The sequence below is a fragment of the Heterodontus francisci genome, chromosome 5 (assembly GCF_036365525.1).
Source record: "Heterodontus francisci isolate sHetFra1 chromosome 5, sHetFra1.hap1, whole genome shotgun sequence".
Lineage (NCBI taxonomy): Eukaryota > Metazoa > Chordata > Chondrichthyes > Heterodontiformes > Heterodontidae > Heterodontus > Heterodontus francisci.
In genome coordinates, this window is record NC_090375.1 from 98,850,485 (window position 1) to 98,870,791 (window position 20,307).

The window sequence follows — 20,307 nt, forward strand, 5'->3', positions numbered from 1 at the left end:
ACCGGTTCCCCTTTATCCACAGCACATGTAACTCCCTCAAAGAATTCCAATAAATTGGTTAAACATAATTTCCCTTTCACAAAACCATGTTGACTCTGCCTGATTAACTTGAAATTTTCTAAATGCCCAGCTAGAACGTCTTTAATAATAGATTCTAACATTTTCCTTAAGACAGATGTTAAACTAACTGGCCTATAGTTTCCTGCTTTCTGTCTCCCTCCCTTTTTGAATAAAGGAGATACATTCGCTAGTTCCCAATCTAATGGAACCTTCCCTGAATCTAGGGAATTTTGGACAATTAAAACTAATGCATCAACTATCTCACTAACCACTTCTTTTAACACCCTAGGATGAAGTCCATCAGGACCCAGGAACTTGTCAGCCTGCAGTTCCAACAATTTGCTCAGTACCACTTCCCTGGTGATTGTAATTTTCTTGAGATCCTCCCTCCTTTCCATTTCCTGACTTACAACTAATACTGGGATGTTCCGAAGAAGGGTCACTGACCCAAAACGTTAACTCTGCTTCTCTTTTCACAGATGCTGCCAGACCTGCTGAGTGGTTCCAGCATTTCTTGTTTTTATTTCAGATTTCCAGCATCCGCAGTATTTTGCTTTTATAATACTTGTATCCTCTATAGTGAAGACCAATGCAAAATATCTGATCAATTCATCTGCCATCTCCTTATTATCCATTATTAATTCCCCAGACTCACTTTCGATAGGACCAATGTTACTTTGTTAACTCTTTTTTAAAAAAAATATTTATAGAAACTCTTACTGTCTTTATATTTCTTGCTAGCTTTCTCTCGTACTCTAATTTTACCTTCCTGATCAATCTTTTAGTCAAACTTTGCTGTTTTTTTATATTCTGTTTAATCTTCTGACCTGCCTCCCAGCTTTGCACAATTACATGCTTTTTCTTTAAGTTTGATACTATCTTTAACTGTTTTAGTTAACCACAGATGGCAGGTCCCACCTTGGAATTTTTTTTTCTTGTTGAAATGTATCTATTGTGTATTCGGAAATATCTCCTTAAATGTCTGCCACTGCATCTCTATTGACCTATCCCTTAACCTGATTTGCCAGTTCACTTTAGCTAGCTCTGCTTTCATGCCCTCATAATTGCCCTTATTTAAGTTTAAAATACTAGTCTTGGAACCACTCTTCTCTCCTTCAAACTGAATGTAAAATTCAAACATATGATCACTGCTACCTAGGGGCACCTTAACTAGGAGATTAATTACTCCTATCTTGTTGCACAATGCCAGGTCTAGTATTGCCTGCTCTCTGGTTGGCTCCAGAACATATTGTTCCAGGAAATTAGCCCAAAAACATACTATGTACTCCTCATCTCGGCTACCTCTGCCCATCTGATTTTTCCAGTGTATACATAGGTTAAAATCCCCCATAATTATCGCTGTACCTTTCTGACAAGCTGCCATTATTTCTTCCTTTATACCCTATCCTACAGTGTGGTTAACGTTAGATGACCTGTACAAGTGACTGTACAGACCATTCCTACTTTACAGGTAACTTCAAGTTGACATATAGCAGAACAACAATCAATTTTGATGCTAACTTTTTTTTTACAAAGTAAATGCAGTCAACAGTAACTTGTAACACATTATGCAAATAACCATTAAAGGGAGAACGGGATTGTGCCTTGTTGTGATACGCTCCATAGTTGAACATGGTGTTGACCATTTTGGCTCACGCATAAAGATTGGCTACTAGCATATTGCACAGCAGGGACTGAATTTTACCAGCCCTCCAACGTTGGGGGTCATGGCAGGGGGGAGGCCCGGAAAGTTCTTCCGGGAGAAGCCCGCCACGCCCCCCGAAGCCGGGAGGGCCCCGCCACATTCCACTGGTGGTGGCAAGGCCTCGGTGCAGTTCCCCTGCCGCTCAGCAGCGGGGCCTTTATTTACACACTGAAATCAATTCAAATATATACAAATTAACTTACCTTGACCGACTGCTGTCCCACGCCGATATTCCGGCCGGTGACTGGTTCAGAGATCTGAGGCGTGACTGGTGGGGGGGGGGGAGGAGTGAAATTTTCAGGTTGGTGGGAGGGGGTGGGGATGCAGTGAAAACTGTTCCGATTGGTCGTGGGGATGGTTGGAAGGGGTTGAGGGTTAAAGGTGAAGTTGGGAGGTGAAAGTTCAGCATAGCAAAATGTGATTTTTGGGGGGCACAGGTCATTTTATATGTTGTTCACTCTGAGAGACAGTGGGAGAGGGGTTTCAAAGCTAAATTAAAATTTCATTTCCATGTTTATTGCAGCAGGACCTTAAAAAATTTAAATTACTGGTAAGGACTTGAAGCCCTTTAAGAATGGCACTATGGCACCAGACACCATTGCCAGGGACATAGCGCCCGCCCCCTTTCCGCCATCGGGGGCAGGCAATCCACCCCCTCCATGCTAATGAGCTGCCACGCATAATATAGCGGGGGCTCAGTGACCGGCGATCCGCAAGGGCGGACCGCCATCTTCAAAGCGCGCTGCCCATCGCTTGTAAAATTCAGCCCCAGGACTGCTGCTGTCAAAGCGGAGGTGGGGCAAGAGATAGCAACAGAGGTGTTGATAGGACAAGGTCACAGAGAAGAACTGACCAGAAAGGTCATGGAGAAAAGGCAAATGGTATGTAAGGAAGTGTGTTATCTTATCACCATCTACAGTGATAGTGAAAATCCACTTGAAAAGTCTGAATTACTTCTCAACAAGTATGGATACCAGTGTTCTATTTGTTTTGGTCATCCAGTGCAAAACTTTAAAAATAGATAGCAGAGTCAAGAGGGGTGAGAGTACATGATTCTCAAACCATGGGGTTTCTGCTTGGTTACATCATCAAACTGATGTAACCTGTGTTGGCAGCAACATCATTTATACAGTGTCTTAAATGGAGAACAAATATCTCAATGTACTACACATTAAAAAAAAAATGTATGCTGAGACAAAGCAAGATGTAATAATAGGGGCAGGCAATCAAAAGCTTGGTGAAAGAGGTGGGTTTAGGAATGTTCTTAAATGGATGAGAGGAAAGTTTGAAAAAAAAAGCAGAGTGAATTCCGGAGCATCAGGCCTAGGCAACAGTGAGACGAAGGAAATCAGGGAATGCACAAAAGGTCAGAATCAGAAGATTGGAGAGTTTGCAGCGAGTGGGTAGGATCGTAAGGCTGCAAGAGATCACAGAGATAGAAAGAAGAGCGAGGTCATGAAGGGATTTACTGCAAGACTGAGAATATTAAATGTGAGAATTTGAGGGACCCGAAGCCAATGTAGGTTTGTGCAGGACAGGATATGGGGAGTAGTTTTGAATGGACTGAAGTTTACAAAAGGTGGAGATTGGATGCTGACTCGGATACAATTAGAAAAGACAAGTCTGGAGGTGACAAAAGGATAGGTAATGGTTTTGGCTGATGGGCTTAGGACCCAAGGCTAGACAGTTTGCAAGTAAGTGAATTTGGAGGCGAGCTTTTCTTAAGAAATGTACACAATGAATTGATGGATCCGCAATTTTAAAAAAAAAACGAGTATTTCCAATGAGCATTACGTTCTTGGAAACACATTTGAATCTTTTTTTTTTAAAACGGAATTTAGTACAGCATGCAGAAAATTTGCACAACAGCATTTGCCATGCCGCACCTCAAAACAACCTACACTGCAAAATTTGCAATACTGGAGAAAACGTGGCTATTATTTCTTTTCATGCGGAATGCACACTGTTATAACCAGGTGACAAAGGGGTCTAGGAGTTCCCTCTCAGCCTTTGCCTGGTTTAATTTTTAAAACACTGTGCTTTTAGCTCCCCCTCAATGAATCCTTGTTCACTGCTCTCCAATTGTAAGACAAAGAAATCAACCAGACAGATTTTCTTAGATTTATACAAGAAAGGTGGAAGTTTATTAACTTTAAACTCTAATTCAGTTAACGACTGCGAATACGCGACCCGGCCACGCTAGCATGCATATGCTAAATCATAAATCATCGTGTCCGTGCCGGCCATCAAACACATAAGTATTCTAATCCCATTTTCCAGCACTTGGCCCGTAGCCTTGTATGTTATGACGTTTCAAGTGCTCATCTAAATACTTCTTAAATGTTGTCAGGGTTCCTGCCACCCCTACAGACAGTGCGTTCCAGATTCCAAACACCCTCCGGGTGAAAATTGTTTCCTCAAATCCCCTCTAAACCTCCTTCCCTTTACCTTAAATTTATGCCCCCTGGTTATTGACCCCTAAGGGAAAAAGTCTCTTCTTATCTAACCTATCAATGCCCCTCATAATTTTGTATACCTCAATCATGTCCCCACTCAGCCTTCTCTGCTCTAACCTATCCAGTCTCTCTTCACAGCTGAAATGCTCCAGCCCAAGCAACATCCTCGTGAATCTCCTCTGCACCCTCTCCAGTGCAATCACATTCTTCCTATAGTATGGTGCCCAGAACTGTACACAGTACTCCAGCTGTGGCCTAACTAATGTTTTATACAGCTCCATCATAACCTCCCTGCACATATATTCTATGCCTCGGCTAATAAAGGCAAGTATCCTATATGCCTTCCTACTAACCACCTTATCTACCTGTGCTGCTGCCTTCAGTGATCTATGGACAAATACACCAAGGTCCCTCTGACCTTCTGTACTTCCTAGGGTCCTACCATCCATTGTACATTCCCTTGCCTTGTTAGTCCTCCCAAAATGCATCACCTCATACTTCTCAGGATTAAATTCCATTTGCCACTGCTCTGCCCATCTTACCAGCCCATCTATATTGTCCTGTAATCCAACGCTTTCCTCCTCACTATTTACAACACCACCAATTTTCGTGTCATCTGCAAACTTACTGATCATACCTCCTATATTCACATCTAAATCATGAATGTACACAACAAACAGCAAGGGTCCCAGCACCGATCCCTGTGGCACACCACTGGTCACAGGCTCCCACTCGCAAAAACAACCCTCGACCATTACCCTCCATTTCCTGCCACTAAGCCAATTTTGGATCCAATTTGCCAAATTGCCCTGGATCCCATGGGCTCTTACCTTCTTAACCAATCTCCCATCCGGGACCTGATCAAAAGCCTTACTGTAGTCCATGTAGACTATATCAACTGCTTTACCCTCATCTACACATCCAGTCACCTCCTTGAAAAATTCAATCAAGTTAGTTAGACATGATCTCCCCCTGACAAAGCCATGCTGACTATCCCTGATTAATCTCTGCCTCTCCAAGTGGAGATTAATTCCTGTCCCTCAGAATTTTTTCCAATAGTTTCCCAACCACTGATGTTAGACTCACCGGCCTGTAATTACCTGGTTTATCCCGGACACCCTTTTTGAATAATGGTACCACATTCGCTGTCCTCCAGTCCACTGGCACCTCTCCCGTGGCCAGAGAGGATTTGAAAATTTGTGTCAGAGCCCCTGCTATCTCCTCCCTTGCCTCACATAACAGCCTGGATACATCTCATCTGGGCCTGGGGATCTATCCACTTTTAAGCCCGCTAAAACATCTAATACTTCCTTCCATTCAATGCTAATATGTTCAAGTATATTGCAATCCCCCTCCCTGATCTCTACACCTACATCGTCCTTCTCCATAGTGAACACAGATGAAAAGTAATCACTTAAAACTCGCCTATGTCCTCCGGCACCAGACACAGATTGCCACTTCGGTCCCTAATGGGGCCTACTCATTCCCTTAATAGACTTATAAAACGCCTTAGGATTTTCCTTTATTTTGCCTGTCAATGTTTTTTCATGTCCTCTCTTCGCTCTCCTAATTACCTTTTTAAGTACCCTCCTACACTTTCTATACTCCTCTAATGCCTCCGCTCTTTTCAGCGCTCCGAATCTGCCATAATCCTCCTTTTTTTCCTGATCAAATGCTCTATATCCCTTGACATCCAGGGTTCCCTGGACTTGTTGGTCCTCCCCTTCACCTTAATGGGTACATGTTGGCTCGGAACCCTCACTATTTCCTCTTTGAATGACCCCCAATGGTCTGATGTAGACTTTCCTACAAGTAGCTGCTCCCAGACCACTTTGGCCAGATCTTGTTTTATCAGATTGAAATCAACCTTCCCCCAGTTCAGTACCTTTATTTCCGGCCTATCTTTGTCCTTTCCCATAACTACCTTAAATCCTACAGAGTTATGGTCACTATCCCCGAAATGCTCCCCCACTGACACTTCTGCCACTTGTCCAGCTTCATTCCCTCGGATTAGGTCTAGTACTGCCCCTTCTCTTGTAGGACTTTCTACCTACTGGCTCAAAAAGCTCTCCTGTATGCATTTTAAGAATTCCGCCCCCTTTAAGTCTTTTGCACTAAGACTATCCCAGTTGATATTAGATAAGTTGAAATCCCCTATTACCCTATTATTTTTACACCTCTGAGATTTACCCTCATATCTGCTCCTCTATCTCTCCCTGACTGTTTGGAGGCCTGTAGTACATGCCCAGCCAAATGATTGCCCCCTTTTTGTTTTTAAGTTCTACCCATATGACCTCATTTGAGGAACCTTCTAAGATATCATCCCTCCGTACTACAGTAATTAACTCCTTGATCAACAGTGCAATGCCACCTCCTCTATTATCCCCTCCCCCGTCATGCCTGAAGATTCTACACCCTGGAATATTGAGTTGCCAGTCCTGCCCCTCCCTCAACCTCAATTGTGATAGCAATAGTATCATAATCCCATGTGCTAATCAATGCCCTTAATTCATCTGCCTTATTAGTAAGACTCCTTGCATTAAAATAAATGCAATCCAGCCTTGCAATTTTTCACTTGTGCCTTAACAGGTCTATATTTGCTCTGCCTTCCAGACTGACTTAGTTTCTTTTCTATATCTGACTGCGCATCACTCCTTCCTATACCTCCACTCTGTATCCCATTCCCCTGCCATATTAGTTTAAACCACCCCCCAACAGCACTAGCAAACCTCCCAGCGAGGATGTTGGTCCCATTCCGGTTCAGGTGCAACCAGTCCAACTTGTACAGGTCCCACCTTTGCCAGAAACAGACCCAGTGGTCCAGGAAACCAAAGCCCTTCCTCCTGCACCATCTCCTCAGCCACACATTCATCTGCTCTATCCTCCTATTCCTATACTCACTAGCACATGGCACCAGCAGTAATCCAGAGATTACAACCTTTGAGGTCCTGCTTTTTAATCTGCTACCTAGCTCCCCAAATTCTTGTTGCAGGAAGTCATCCCTCTTTCTACCTATGTCGTTGGTATCAATGTGTACCACGACCTTTGACTACTCACCCTCCCCCTTCAGAATGTCCTGCAGCCGCCCCGTGATATACTTGACCCTAGCACCAGGGAGGCAACATACCATCCCGGAGTCACAGTTGCAGCCACAGAAACGCATATCTGTACCCTTTACGATAGAATCCCCTATTGCTACAGCTCTTCTACCCCGCTGTGCAGAGCCATCCGTGGTGCCACGAACTTGGCTGTTGCTGCTCTCCCCTAGGAAGCCATCCCCCAAACAGTATCCAAAGCAGTATATCTGTTTGAGAGGGGGTTGGCCACAGGGGACTCCTGCACTACCTGCCTACGCCTACTACTCTGCCTGCTGGTCACCCATCCCTTTTCTGCCTGTGCAGCCATGACCTGCGGTGTGGCCACCTCGCTAAACGTGCTATCCATGACACCCTCAGCATCGCACATGTTCCACAGTGAATCCACCCACAGCTCCAGCTCCGTAATGTGGGTAGCTAGTAGCTGCAGATGGATATACTTCCTGCACACATGGTAGTCAGGGACACCAGAAGTGGCCCTGATTTCCCACGTAGCGCAGGAGGAGCATATCACGGGTGCAAGATCTCCTGCCATGCCTTACCTTTAAATTAATTTGTTACTCCCTTAATTAGAAAGTACTAATTACACTAGGGGTCTTGTTCTACTCCAAACACTACCCACTACAAAATAAGTCCATAATATATTACACCAAATTAAAAAAACACTTTAGTAGTACTCACCTTATCACTTGAGGTTTTTTTAAAAAGGGGAAAGTTTTTTTATGAAGTTATTTAAATATACCAACAGATGTTATTTACCCAACCAATCACCTTGCAGATTTCCCGTGATGTCACTAAGTCTTTTTTTTTTCCTCTTTCGCGTTTCAGCGCGGTACAGAGAGAGAACCAGCCGCCGCTCCAGATCAGCTTCCACCCAGGTCAGCCAGCTGCCACTCCGGTCTTCAGGTCATAACACTTCAGAGACAAGTGCAGCCACGGAGACTGCGGGGGCCTTCTGTCAATCTCCGAGGCGGAATAGAGGATACACAGTGACATTATTCCCCTACACCCTCCACCAGCTCAGATAATTTCACGTTGGTGGGAATGCGCTTAGATTCAGGGTCACAAGCCAATGACAGCACCACACATGCGTCTGAGCAGCTGACGGAGGCAGTGACAGCTGAGGCCACTAAACAATCAGAGGACTGTGGGTGGCCAAGCCCATGCTGAACCCCAGGCTGATAATGAGCCTCTGGTGTTGGCAGCACAGAAGATACTAGAGTTAGAGAGAGCAGTAAGGCAAAATCTGTGGGAACTGCCAGAGGCAATGTGCAGCCAAGAGCACACGATGGAGGAGTGCATCCATGTCATGAGTGTTGCCATGTCTCAGGCGTGAGTGTGCATGGCTTCCTCCAACAAGAGGTTGGCAACCCTCATGGAGAGCCAGATTCCACAGATGCGTGCAGAGCTGCACATCATGCCTTGGTCACGAGCTCAACGCAGCAGTGGCAAGACGAAAGGGGGACGAGGTACCTGAACTCTTCTCCACGTCCTCGTCCTTCTATGGTCAGCAAGGAGATTCAAGTGAGCCTTGAAAGGGAGGAGGAGAGGTTGACCTGCACATCTGGGGGCTCCCCTCAGGGCGCTATGAGTGTGTACAGCGGCTCCTCAGCCTCTCCACCAGCAACCCCAGCTCCAGCAGCCGCAATGACGGAGGAGACTCCTGCACCTGTGCAGGAACCCCCTCAGCCAGCTGGGGTCCTCCAGAGGACAGAGGTCAAAAGTCATCCCAGGCCAAACAGACAGCCTGAGCAGCAGCCTCCACCTCAGCTACCAGTGCAGGGGTCACACCTCATAGAAGCACACTAAAGCATATGAAGAGCACAGATATACTTGGGGCTTCACAGGCATATTAATTATGACCATTGGTTCCTACAATTGTGGTAATAAATAGGTTAGATTCATTGCTGTAAAAGGCTCATGGTTTAATTATTCCCTCAATGGGCTGCCAGAAGAGGCACAGGCTGCATTTGGTCAGCATCTCAGATGTGTCAGAGTGCATGGTGAAGCTCATGAAGGCGAGCCTTTATTGAGCTCGCTTTGAGGCGCCATTACGGTGGCAGGAAACAGGTATGTATGAGATTGTGCCATGCCTCCCTTGCACATCTCTCAATGACCCTGGCCTCAGGTGCAAGTTAGGCAAGATCCAGTGCTGCCTACTCAGTAGCCTCCTCCATATCCTCATGAAGATGGCAAGCAATCATGTCCTCTGAATGCAAGGTCTCCCTCTTCTGCAGTGCTAGATTATGCAGAGCACAGTAGAACACCACAATACGACAGATCCTTGTTGGGGCATATTGCAGGGCTCCACTGGATCAATCTAGACACCAGAATCTCAGTCAGCAGCCCAATGGCCTGCTCGATGATTGCTTGGGTGAACCCGTGACAGGTGTTGTATCGCTCCTCTGCTGCAGTACAAGCGTTTCTCACAGGCATGAGTTTCCATGGCTTCAAGGGGTAGCCCTTGTACCCGAGAAACCATCCCTGAAGGTGTTGGGGGACCGAAAAGCTGCGACACCTGGGACTGTCGAAGTATGTAGTTATCGTGGCTGCTTCCTGCTATGTGGGCACACACCTGAAGATTGTGCTTCCGGTGGTCGCAGACCAGCTATATATTGAGCGAACGGAAACCTTCCTGTTGATGAAGATTGCTGACTACTCCGTGGGAGCCTTGATGGCCACATGTGTGCAGTCGATGACACCTTGCACCTGGGGGAATCCAGCAATGGTCTCGAAGCCAATGGCCCTCACCGCCTGAATGTCAGTGTCGATCCAGTGCTACATACAGTCACCGGCCCTCTTGATTGGTCACCTCCTTAATGCAGCGATGGGTTGCTGCCTGGGAGACCCCACACAAGTCCCCGGTGGATCTCTAAAGAGCCAGGCGTGTAGAAATTGAGTGCCACTGTGATTTTCAGGGCCACAGGCATTGCGTGTACACTGAAGCCCATGAAATCGCAAATTGCAGCATGGCATATTATGGACTGGTGGCAAGTGGTGGGGGCGGCTTCCACTTTTCACCTCCCAACTGACCGCAGACTTTCATTAGAGACGAAGAAATTTTTTCTCTGAGGGTTGAGAGTTTTTGGAACTCTCTTCCTCAAAATGCAGTGGATGTAGAGTTTTTAAATATTTTTAAGGCAGAGGCAAATAGATTCTTAATAAGCAAGGGAGTAAAAGGTTATCAGGGGTAGGTGGGAATGCGGAGTCGCGGTTACAATCGGATCAGCCACGATCTTATTGAATGGCGGAGCAGGCTCGGAGGGGCCGAGTGGCCTACTCCTGTTCCTAATTCATATGTTCATATGTTAGTTCCCGACTGTTTTTTTTAAGGGTCAAATAAACAGACAAGCGACAGGCTATCTCGTAGGTTAAAAAAATAACTATTTAATTTTGAACAATTCACGAAATGGTTGCAACCTCACCCACACATGCACCCACAAGAATAGATAGATACAGAGAGAAAAGGGGAGGATGCAATTCAAGTCCAAACTGCCGTACAATATTCCGTTGCTTAAAAAACCTTCAGAGTTTCTTTACTGAGGAAATGTTATAATGGTTTTGCAGGCCTGACTGATCCTTGTCTTGGAGTTGCTGATGTGTTGCAGTCTTCTGTGGTTAAAACACAGCCCAAAATTGGTGCTGTGAATCCTGGTTTACTTTCAAAGATGGGGAATCTCAATGTCACCTTGCAATTTCTATACTGCAGTGGTTGTTCAAGTTGTTATTCAGCAGGGTTCTTCTGCTTAGCTCGACCTTATCTCACAGCCTCTGGCTGTGGTCATTGCTTGATCTCCCCTCTCTCTCTCTCTCTCTCTCTCTCTCTAGAGAGCTACCATTATAACGGGGCTACTTCACACCTATTCATCTTGGTTTGGGCTGTGAAGTCAGTCTGTCTATAGAGCCTTTGTTAGTCCCATTCCTGTAGGTAGGAGACCTTAACATGAAATGGGCTTCTTTCCATTTCAAATGTGTTTTCTCCAAAGCTAATTCAAACATGAGCTTAGTCTTTGCAGACAGGGCTGTTTACGGACAGTACAGGGGGGCGGGTGGGTCACCTGACCTCTACTCCATTTTGTCTATGGTACAAATGTGTCCATTTTATCGTGGTTCAGTTCAACAGTTGACTTTTATTTCATAATTCCTCCAGTTCATTGTTCATTTCATCACAGTTCCGAGCAGAACAGACATAAGTTGGTGACTGCCTCCCTAGAGAGCCGCAGTTTTCACTGATACTGCCACTCAAGACATCTGGAGGTAGCGGAGACGAGTCCAGTACACACTCTAGTGCAGATAGCCCTTATTGGCGTGGCCAGCTGCTGCTGCGGTACTATTAGAGCTTCATGGGCAGGCCCAGCAGATCCTGGCCCTCCCTCCCCTTGAGCTGCTGCTGCATGGCACAGGAGTCCATAAAGACTGGGTATATGACACCGATGCCAACTGATTTTTCCACCTCCTGTGCGCTGTCCTTGCAGCGACTAATTTGCCTTGGGACCTTCCTGTTGCTAGTCCCCTCTGAATAATTGCTAATGCCCCTCAGTGCCCACCCTTGAAGAGAGCCCAGCACCCGGGACTGTGGCCACCCGACCCTTGCATCCGAGATTGTGGCCACCCTTGCAGAGAGCCCAGCACCGCGGGCTGGCAATGGCCTCCGCGAACCTCCCCTTCCCCAATGCTCCCCATGGCTGCCTTCCCACCTTTAAGCATCCAGAGATCTGAAGACACATGATCCCTGTGAGCCGTTTACTAAATCTGAAAGCTCACAAAAATTTGCTTCAATTCAATGCAAATGCATTCTAACTAGCTGTTCACCAACTCTAATTGCAGTCCTGCTGCTTCATGGCGGCAACACTGCCTTGGAGCTTTTGTGCCGCTGACAAAATCCGGAATCGACACAGGTTTCCAAGTGGGCGCGCCATCCCAATTTTTCAGCCCCCCACCCCTCCACATCCGCTCCTGCTGGCTGAATAAAATTCAGCCCAATAATCAGCACATTACTACAAGAATGTAGTGCAATAATGCTCCTTCACACAAAGGTTGCACTTGCAAAACCTGGAATTTATGCAAAACCAAACACAAAAATCATTCAATGAAAATTTATCCACATAATGATGTGTACCCAGATTTTAGGGGAGAAAAAAGGCTGTTGTCAACAAACTTGAATCAAATTTTACTTACTTATCAAAACTGTCACTACTTTTTATAAAATTGTCCAACTTTTCTGTGGCGTAATCTACAACATCAGCGTGAATCTCAACTCCATGGTTTATCCCAAAAGGGCCTATAAAGCAAACGATTAAAAAAAAAAATCAGATCATAAACTTTGATAAATGCAACAATCTCTTTTCACAACAACACAATTTAGACCTGCATGAGAAAAGCCAGTTAATCTATTTTATCTTATCAATTCAGAACAAACACAATACCTAAATTATTTCAAAAGATCACCTTGACTCAGTGCTAGTATGTTCAGAGTCAGAGATTGTGGGTTCAAGTGCCACTGCAAGGCTTGAGCAAATGATCTAGAATGACACTCCAGTGTGATAATGTGCAAGAACTAAATTATTGGAGGTCTCTTTATGAGTGAGACATTGAACTGAGGTTTCATCAGATCGAAGATCCTCGGAGACTCTTTGAAAATAAGTTGAAATTCTTCTCGTGTTCTACCCAACATCACCTTCTTAATCAACATCAAAAATAGATTAAATTATCCAGGAACAAATGAGCTGCTGCCTACATAACCACATTGACCACACAATAAAAATATTAATTGGTTATTAATGACTTTGGGGTGACCTGAACAGGATAAGGTGCTGTAAAAATGTAATTCTCTCTTTCTTGTCTCACTCCACTGCCCTGTCCTAAAGTCTATTCCTTGTGCTGCTAACTCTAATATTGACATTAATCCTAAATTTGCCTTTCACCAGTTTGAACAGATGTACCCTTGACATTTTAGCTTGAAGTAGATTTGTTTTTTCTAACCACTTACTATTCTAAACTTCAATGGGGTCTCTTGTCAGTTGCTTCATTTCAAGGCTGAAAAAAATCTATGTATCTAAAATCTTTCCTCATAATTAAGTTGCTCTGATGTTAGGGATCAGTCTCATTGTTCTATCATACCTCCAGGGCTTGAATGTCTAATTTGCACTACTTAAATCAAAACTGGATATTGTACTCAGATGCCATCCAACTAGAGAATAATACAGCTTCAGCAGGACATCCTCTGATTTATACTCTACTGATGTAGCTAACCGTTGTTAACGATTCAGACTTGTCAGGAACAATTTCTAAATTTGTGAAGGACACCAATTATTTTTGGGTGGGGGAGGTGGAGGATTGCATCAAATTATAAGGCAACATTAATAAACTTGCAAAATGGGCATATAATTGGCAAATGAATTTCAATACATAAGTGAGTGTTATTAGATTTTATTAAGAAAAATAAGCAGGTCACATATTGCTTGGAAAAGAATATAAATGGGATAGAGGAAGAAGGGGATCTGGGAAAACAAATAGACCAAAAAAAACCCCACAAAAGCAACTAGTTTAATAAGGCCCTTTAAAGTAAAGCCAACCAAGCTCTAGGGTCTATTTCTAGGGGGATAGAATTTAAAAGTACAGAAGTTATGCTAAACTTCCAATGAACCTGAGTTAGACAACACATAGTACTGTGTATAGTTCTGGTTGCCATATTACCTATCATGAAAACATAAATTGCCAGAGTCTCTTTTCTCGTGAAAAGAGAAGACTGAAGGGTGACCTAATGAAGTTCTATAAAATTAGAAAAGGTTTGATCGGGTAGGCAGAGGGCTGAATTTTATGAGCGCGCCGCATTTCACTGGTCTCATCTAGTTGCTCTGCTCGCATGGATGCGCCATCGCTGAGCCCCCACAATATTTTGCGCGGGGGCTCAGTTAAATGGAGAGGACGAAACGGCCGTCCCTGATGACATAACAGGGCGGCCGTTCCATCCCCGTAAAAGCCATTTGGCACCACCGCACAGATGTCATTTTTAAAGAGCTTCAAAGCCCTTGAATCTCATTTCAATAATTAAAAGGTGCCACTTCACCAGAACCTGCCGAACACTTTTATTTCAATTTAGATTCCCCTCTCCCGCACCCACCCCTTGCACTGCATCCTCATGTATTAGTGACATATCCCCCCCCAAAAAAGCACCTTTTCATTTTGTGAACTTTCGCTCCTAACTTCAGAACCTTTGACCCTCAATCCCTTCCCATCATGCCCATAACCAATTGCAATAGTTCTCCCCTCTCCACCCCTTCCCGCCCTGAAATTTTCACTCCTCCCCCCTTCCCACCAGTGTCACACCTCGGAACGGCCGCTGGGACAAGGTAAGTTGATTTGCATATTGTTTTAATTAATTTAAATAATTAAATGAAGGCCCCACCGCAACCAAAATGTGGCTGGGCTTTCTTGGAGTCGGGGGTCATGGTGGGCCACTCCCACAAGTATTTTACGGCTCCCCCCCCCCCCCCACCACGTCCGCCGACGTTGAGGAGCTGGTAAAATTCAGCCCAGAGTGTTTCCACTTATGAGGAAAAGCATAACTAGAGGTCATCAATATCAAGATATCTAAGAGTGAATTCAGAAGAAACCTCTTTACCCAGAGAATGGCAAGAATGTGGAACTCGATACCACAAGGAGTGGATGAGGCAAATAATATAGATGATTTAAGGTGGGGGGAGGGGGGGGATGAGAAACTAGATAAGCATATGAGGGAGAAGGGAATAGATGCTGAAAGAATTAAGGTAAGCAAAGTCAGAAGGAGGCGCAAGTAGAGCATGAACACTGGTCTGGACTGATGGGCAGAATGGCCTGTTGGTGTGCTGCATACTTAGTTTATTTACTTTGCTGTTGCGGTTCTGCCATGACTGGACAGGTTTTCCTTTGCAGTTCTGTCAGCTTCCTTGTGTAACTGTACCAGGCAGGTACGCATCCAGTTAGCTTCCTAACACAGTACAAGTAGCTCTCCACTTCTAATCGAACTCTTAATCTCCCACAAGTTCCTGATATGTACAACTGCACCACCTGCTTTCCTACCTGCTCTTTCCAAACATCTATACCATGTGTGTTGCAATTTTTCATGGTCAAATATTCCTACTACTTCATAGTTCCCAGCTGCCACAACAGCCTAAAGTTCATCTTGTTTCGAAGGCCTGTAGCATTCATATGCATACGCCTTATAGAATTTCCATCTCTCTGTTTTCAATGCCTGCATGTTACTGATGACTGGTTCTGGTGTTATTCTGACTTGCTGTGTTCCTACTCATCTGTAAGGCAGCATCCAATCATTGATTTGGAATCCAATGTTCTCCCTGCTCTTTCCTTTTCCTCATCTCCCCCGTCTCACCCCTCAAAATTATAGAAAGGCTTTACTGAAACATTAACGCCGTATTTCCTAGATTAAGGCTCGCGCCCATCCAACAAAAACATGCAACTATCTTATGGAAATGGTAAAGCGATCATGAATAGAATTTTAAAAAATGGATACACCAAATATTGAGAAATTGGGAGGGGTATGGGAAGGGATTTGAACCTTGGATGCATGAGCATTTAGGGTTGCAATGAATAAAACATCATTCATTGATTTTAGCACCACTTTTGAAAAGGAGCCCAGGTTAAACAGGATCTAATAGAAATTTTCAAAATGATGCAAGTTTTATGAAAGACTGCAGCATTCAGACAAGGGCGTGTGGCTTCCATGAAAATAAAAATCAACAGGAACTGGATTTAGAGGTGCCGGGAAGCTGATAGATAAATAAGAAAGTCAAAACCTCAGAACTATCACTAACAGAACAAAAGGGGGAAGTTGGAAGAAATTCTATTAACACAAAAGGGTTAATAAAACATGGAAAAATTTGCCATAAGTAGCTAATAAAACAAAAACTGTAAAAATTATACAAGAGGGAATTGGGCAAGTATTAGAAAAGAAATACAATCAATCAGATACAGGAAATTGATAGGAAATGTAATTAGAGAAGACAGCTCCTGCTGAAAAGCTGGCACAATGTGCTGAGTGGCTTTCTTCTGCAGTGCAATTTTATCATCCTAATATTTTTATGATTTCAATAAAGATGGTCAATATGCTTTAATGTTTAATTTATAAACCAGAAGTCTTCTATATAAAAGCAAGTAATCAAATGTGTTTGCTGTGCTGTAATGCCAACTCTGGAAGGCATGATATATTATTTACTTCAGTATTTTTACAATCAATTAAAATTTTAATAAGTCATCAATTAGGGCAGCTCCTCTAACCACGTGAACAACTTGTGCCAATAACTATATACTTTGGAAATAATGATGACATATTACCAAAAGTATCAATATCAAACCCAACTGAATCAGTGAACAATAAATAAAAGCAAAACACTGCTTTTATTTCAGATTTCCAGCACCTGAAAAGTGCTGGAAATACTCAGCAGGTCTGGCAGCATGTGTGAAGAGAGAAAGAGAGTTAATGTTTCAGGTCTGTGACCTTTCATCAGAACTGACCAGAGGACCCATTCACCCGCCTCCAGTATTCTCCCGCCATCTAGACCCCTCCCTCCGCCCCCTACTGGCTCTTGTTCTTTTCATTGAACACTGTCGGCGTGACATCGGCCGTCTCAATTTCTTCACTCCCTTGGTCACTCTAACCTGTCTCTCTCTCAACTTACTGCACTCCGTTCTCTCCGTTCCTACCCTGACATTATGTTATGATCAGACCTGCTAACAAGGGTGGTGCTGTTGTTGTCTGGAGTACTGATCTCTACCTTGCAGAGGCTGAGTGCTCAGACACTTCTTCCTACCTCCCCCTGGACCATGACCCCACAACTGAACATCAAGCCATTGTTTCCAAGACTGTCACTGACCTCATCTCTTCTAGAGATCTTCCCTCTACAGGTACCCAACTCATAGTCCCACAATCCCAAACAGCCCACTTTTACCTCCTTCCCAAAATCCACAAACAGGACTGTCCTGGTAGACCCATTGTTTCAGCCTGTACCTGTCCCATGGAACTTATTCCTTCCCATCTTGGGTCTATTTTTTCTCCACTGGTCCAGCCTCTTTCCGCCTACATCCGTGGCTCTTCGGATGCCCGGCGTCATTTTGACAATTTCCAGTTTCTTGGCTATAACCGCCTCCCCTTCACTATGGATATCCAATCTCTCTATACCTCCATAACCCACCAGGATGGTATGAGGACTCTCCGCTACTTCTTTGAACAGAGGCCCAACCAGTCATCAGCCACCACCACACTCCTCCGCCTAGCTGAACTCGTTCTTACCTTGGGCAACTCGTCCTTCAACTCCACTCCAGTTCTTTGTTTTTAATTCGTTCATGGGATGTGGACATCACTGGCTAGGCCTGCATTTATTGCCCATCCCTAATTGCCCTCAAGGAGGCGGTGGTGAGCTGCCTTTTCAAACCGCTGCAGTCCTTGGAGTGTAAGTACACCAACAGTACTGATCGGGAGAGAGTTCCAGGATTTTGACACATTGACAGTGAAGAAATGGCTATATAGTTCCGGGTCAGGATATTGTGTGACTTGGAGGGGAACTTGCAGGTGGTGGTGTTCCCATGCATCTGCTGCCCTTGTCCTTCCAGGTGGCAGAGGTCACAGGTTTGGAAGGTGCTGTCTACAGCCCCTTGGTGAGTTGTTGCAGTGCATCTTGCAGATGGTACTGTCTCAGGTTAGATGCAACTTTATTTCTATCTGGTTATGAATCTGTGACAGGTGGTTGCTGGTGTACTCATGTAGCAGATATGCAATGCAATCTAGGAACTTTTCTTTATACTTAATTTTAAGGAGTTTTCACCCAAGCAAGATGAAATGGATATGCGGGTATTCCAAACTATTAAACAGAGTTTTCGGTCTCTAGACCTGCTAGCAGTGCTTCAGAATTTGATATCCACAGTGCAGGAAGCATAATTATGTTCAGACCAGAGAGCTGAAATTGCATGATGGAGCGCTGGCATCCCGGGCTGTGCGTTGGTGGTGGAGGGAGTAAATGCTGAAGGTGGTGGATGGGGTGCCAATCAAGCAGGCTGCTTTGTCCTAGATGGTGTCAAGCTTCTTGAGTGTTGTTGGAGCTGCACTCATCCAGGCAAGTGGAGAATATTCCATCACACTCCTGACTTATGCCTTGTAGATAGTGGACAGGCTTTTGGGAGTCAGGGGGTGAGTTACCCATCACAGAACTCCCAGCCTCTGACCTGCACTTGTAGAAACAACACTTATGTGGCTGATCCAGTTCAGGTTCTGGTAAATGGCAACCCCTCAGGAGGTTGAAAGTGGGGGTTTCAGCAATCGTAATGCCATTGAATGTCATGGGGAGATGATCAGATTCTCTCTTGTTGGAGATGATCATTGTCTGGCACTTGTGTGGTGCGAATGCTACTTGCCACTCACCAACCCAAGCCTGGATATTGTCTAGATCTTGCTGCATCTGGACATGGGCTGCTTCAGTATGTGAAGAGTCGTGATGGTACTGAACATTGTGCAATCAGCGAACACCCCCACTTCTGACCTGATGGAGGGAAGATCATTGATGAAGCAGCTGAAGATGGTTGGGCCTAGAACACTACCCTGAGGAACTCCTGCAGTGATGTTCTGGGACTGAAATGATTGTCCCCCAACAAGCACAACCATCTTCCTTTGTGCTAGGTATGACTCCATCCAGTGGGAGAGTTTTCCACCCCCACCTCCCCCGATTCCCATTGACTCCAGTCTTGCCAGAGCTCCCTGATACTATACTCTGTCAAATGCTGCCCTGATTTCAAGGGCAGTCACTCTCACCTCACCTCTGGAGTTTAGATCTTTTGTCCACGTTTGGACCAAGGCGGTAATGAGGTCAGGAGTTGAGTGGCCCTGGTGGAACTCCAGTTCTGATGAAAGGTCACAGACCTGAAACATTAACTCTGTTTCTGTCTCCACAGATGCTGCCAGACCTGCTGAGTACTTCCAGCACTTTCTGTTTTAAATCAGTGAACAAACTGTTCATGTGAAAACCACCTTACCATGAGTAACATTTTTAGTCCGCAGAGGGCCAAGTACAAGATTTCTCAGAGGGTGTTCATCAAATTTAGGTCGACAACAAAATAGCACAAGGGAAAGAGATTCTGGCAACAAGCATTAACACACAAACTAGGAAAGCCCTAATGATAGCAAGGCAACAGAAGAACAACTACCAAATATGGCACAAGATTTAATTATGTATTAAAATTCCAATTTCATCCACTTTTGGCTTCTATACACAAAGATAATATCCTTAATGTAGTAGACCACTGGAGACTAGTGGCTATATAATTAAATTTATAAAAGCAAAATACTGCAGATGCTGGAAATCTGAAATAAAAACAGAAAGTGCTGGAAATACTCAGCAGGTCAGGCAGCATCTGTGGTGAGAGAAGCAGGGTTAACATTTCAGGTCTGTGACCCTTCATCAGAACCCCATGTTCTGATGAAAGGTCACAGACCTGAAACCTTAACTCTGTTTCTCTCTCCACAGATGCTGCCTGACCTGCTGAGTATTTCCAGCACTTACTATAATTAAATTTGTTTGTTCAGTATTTTATTATTTTTATCTCATCAGTAAAAACAGTCAGGACAAAAACATGCTACCTTAAAAACAAACATCAAAATAATAGATAAACTTAAAAGAAATTATCCTTCAACAAGAGCAGACTAAAACAAAAACACTGCTGAAAAAGAGATTACCTACCTTAGGGTCTTCATTTTTTGAATGATATTTAAATTTTCCAACCACCAGAGAAGTTAAGCTTAGCTTGATTAGCTTCCCAGAAACCATGTGATTTTAGTACATAAAAATTTATCATTTTATGGTTGGTCAGAGTCACATGCTATCTCCTACCATTCAATACAGCTGTATTGTTTGTTTCGATTTGAGATGAAACACTTAATAGATTAAGTAGTCATAAGCCCCAAAACCTGTACCTGTGGATCTCTACTTTTGTACCTCAGGTGAGT

The 20,307-nt window shown here is 44.3% G+C and overlaps 1 protein-coding gene across 6 annotated transcripts in view; it reads right to left on the minus strand.

Moving 5' to 3' along the window:
* pcmtd1 (protein-L-isoaspartate (D-aspartate) O-methyltransferase domain containing 1) overlaps nt 1-20,307 on the minus strand; it is a 99,217-nt gene that overhangs the window by 25,912 nt on the left and 52,998 nt on the right. For all 6 annotated transcript variants that reach the window (XM_068031817.1, XM_068031822.1, XM_068031823.1 and 3 more), the window contains one exon: nt 12,495-12,597. In XM_068031817.1, the coding sequence (XP_067887918.1) occupies nt 12,495-12,597 (103 nt within the window). The remainder of the gene's footprint in view (nt 1-12,494; nt 12,598-20,307) is intronic.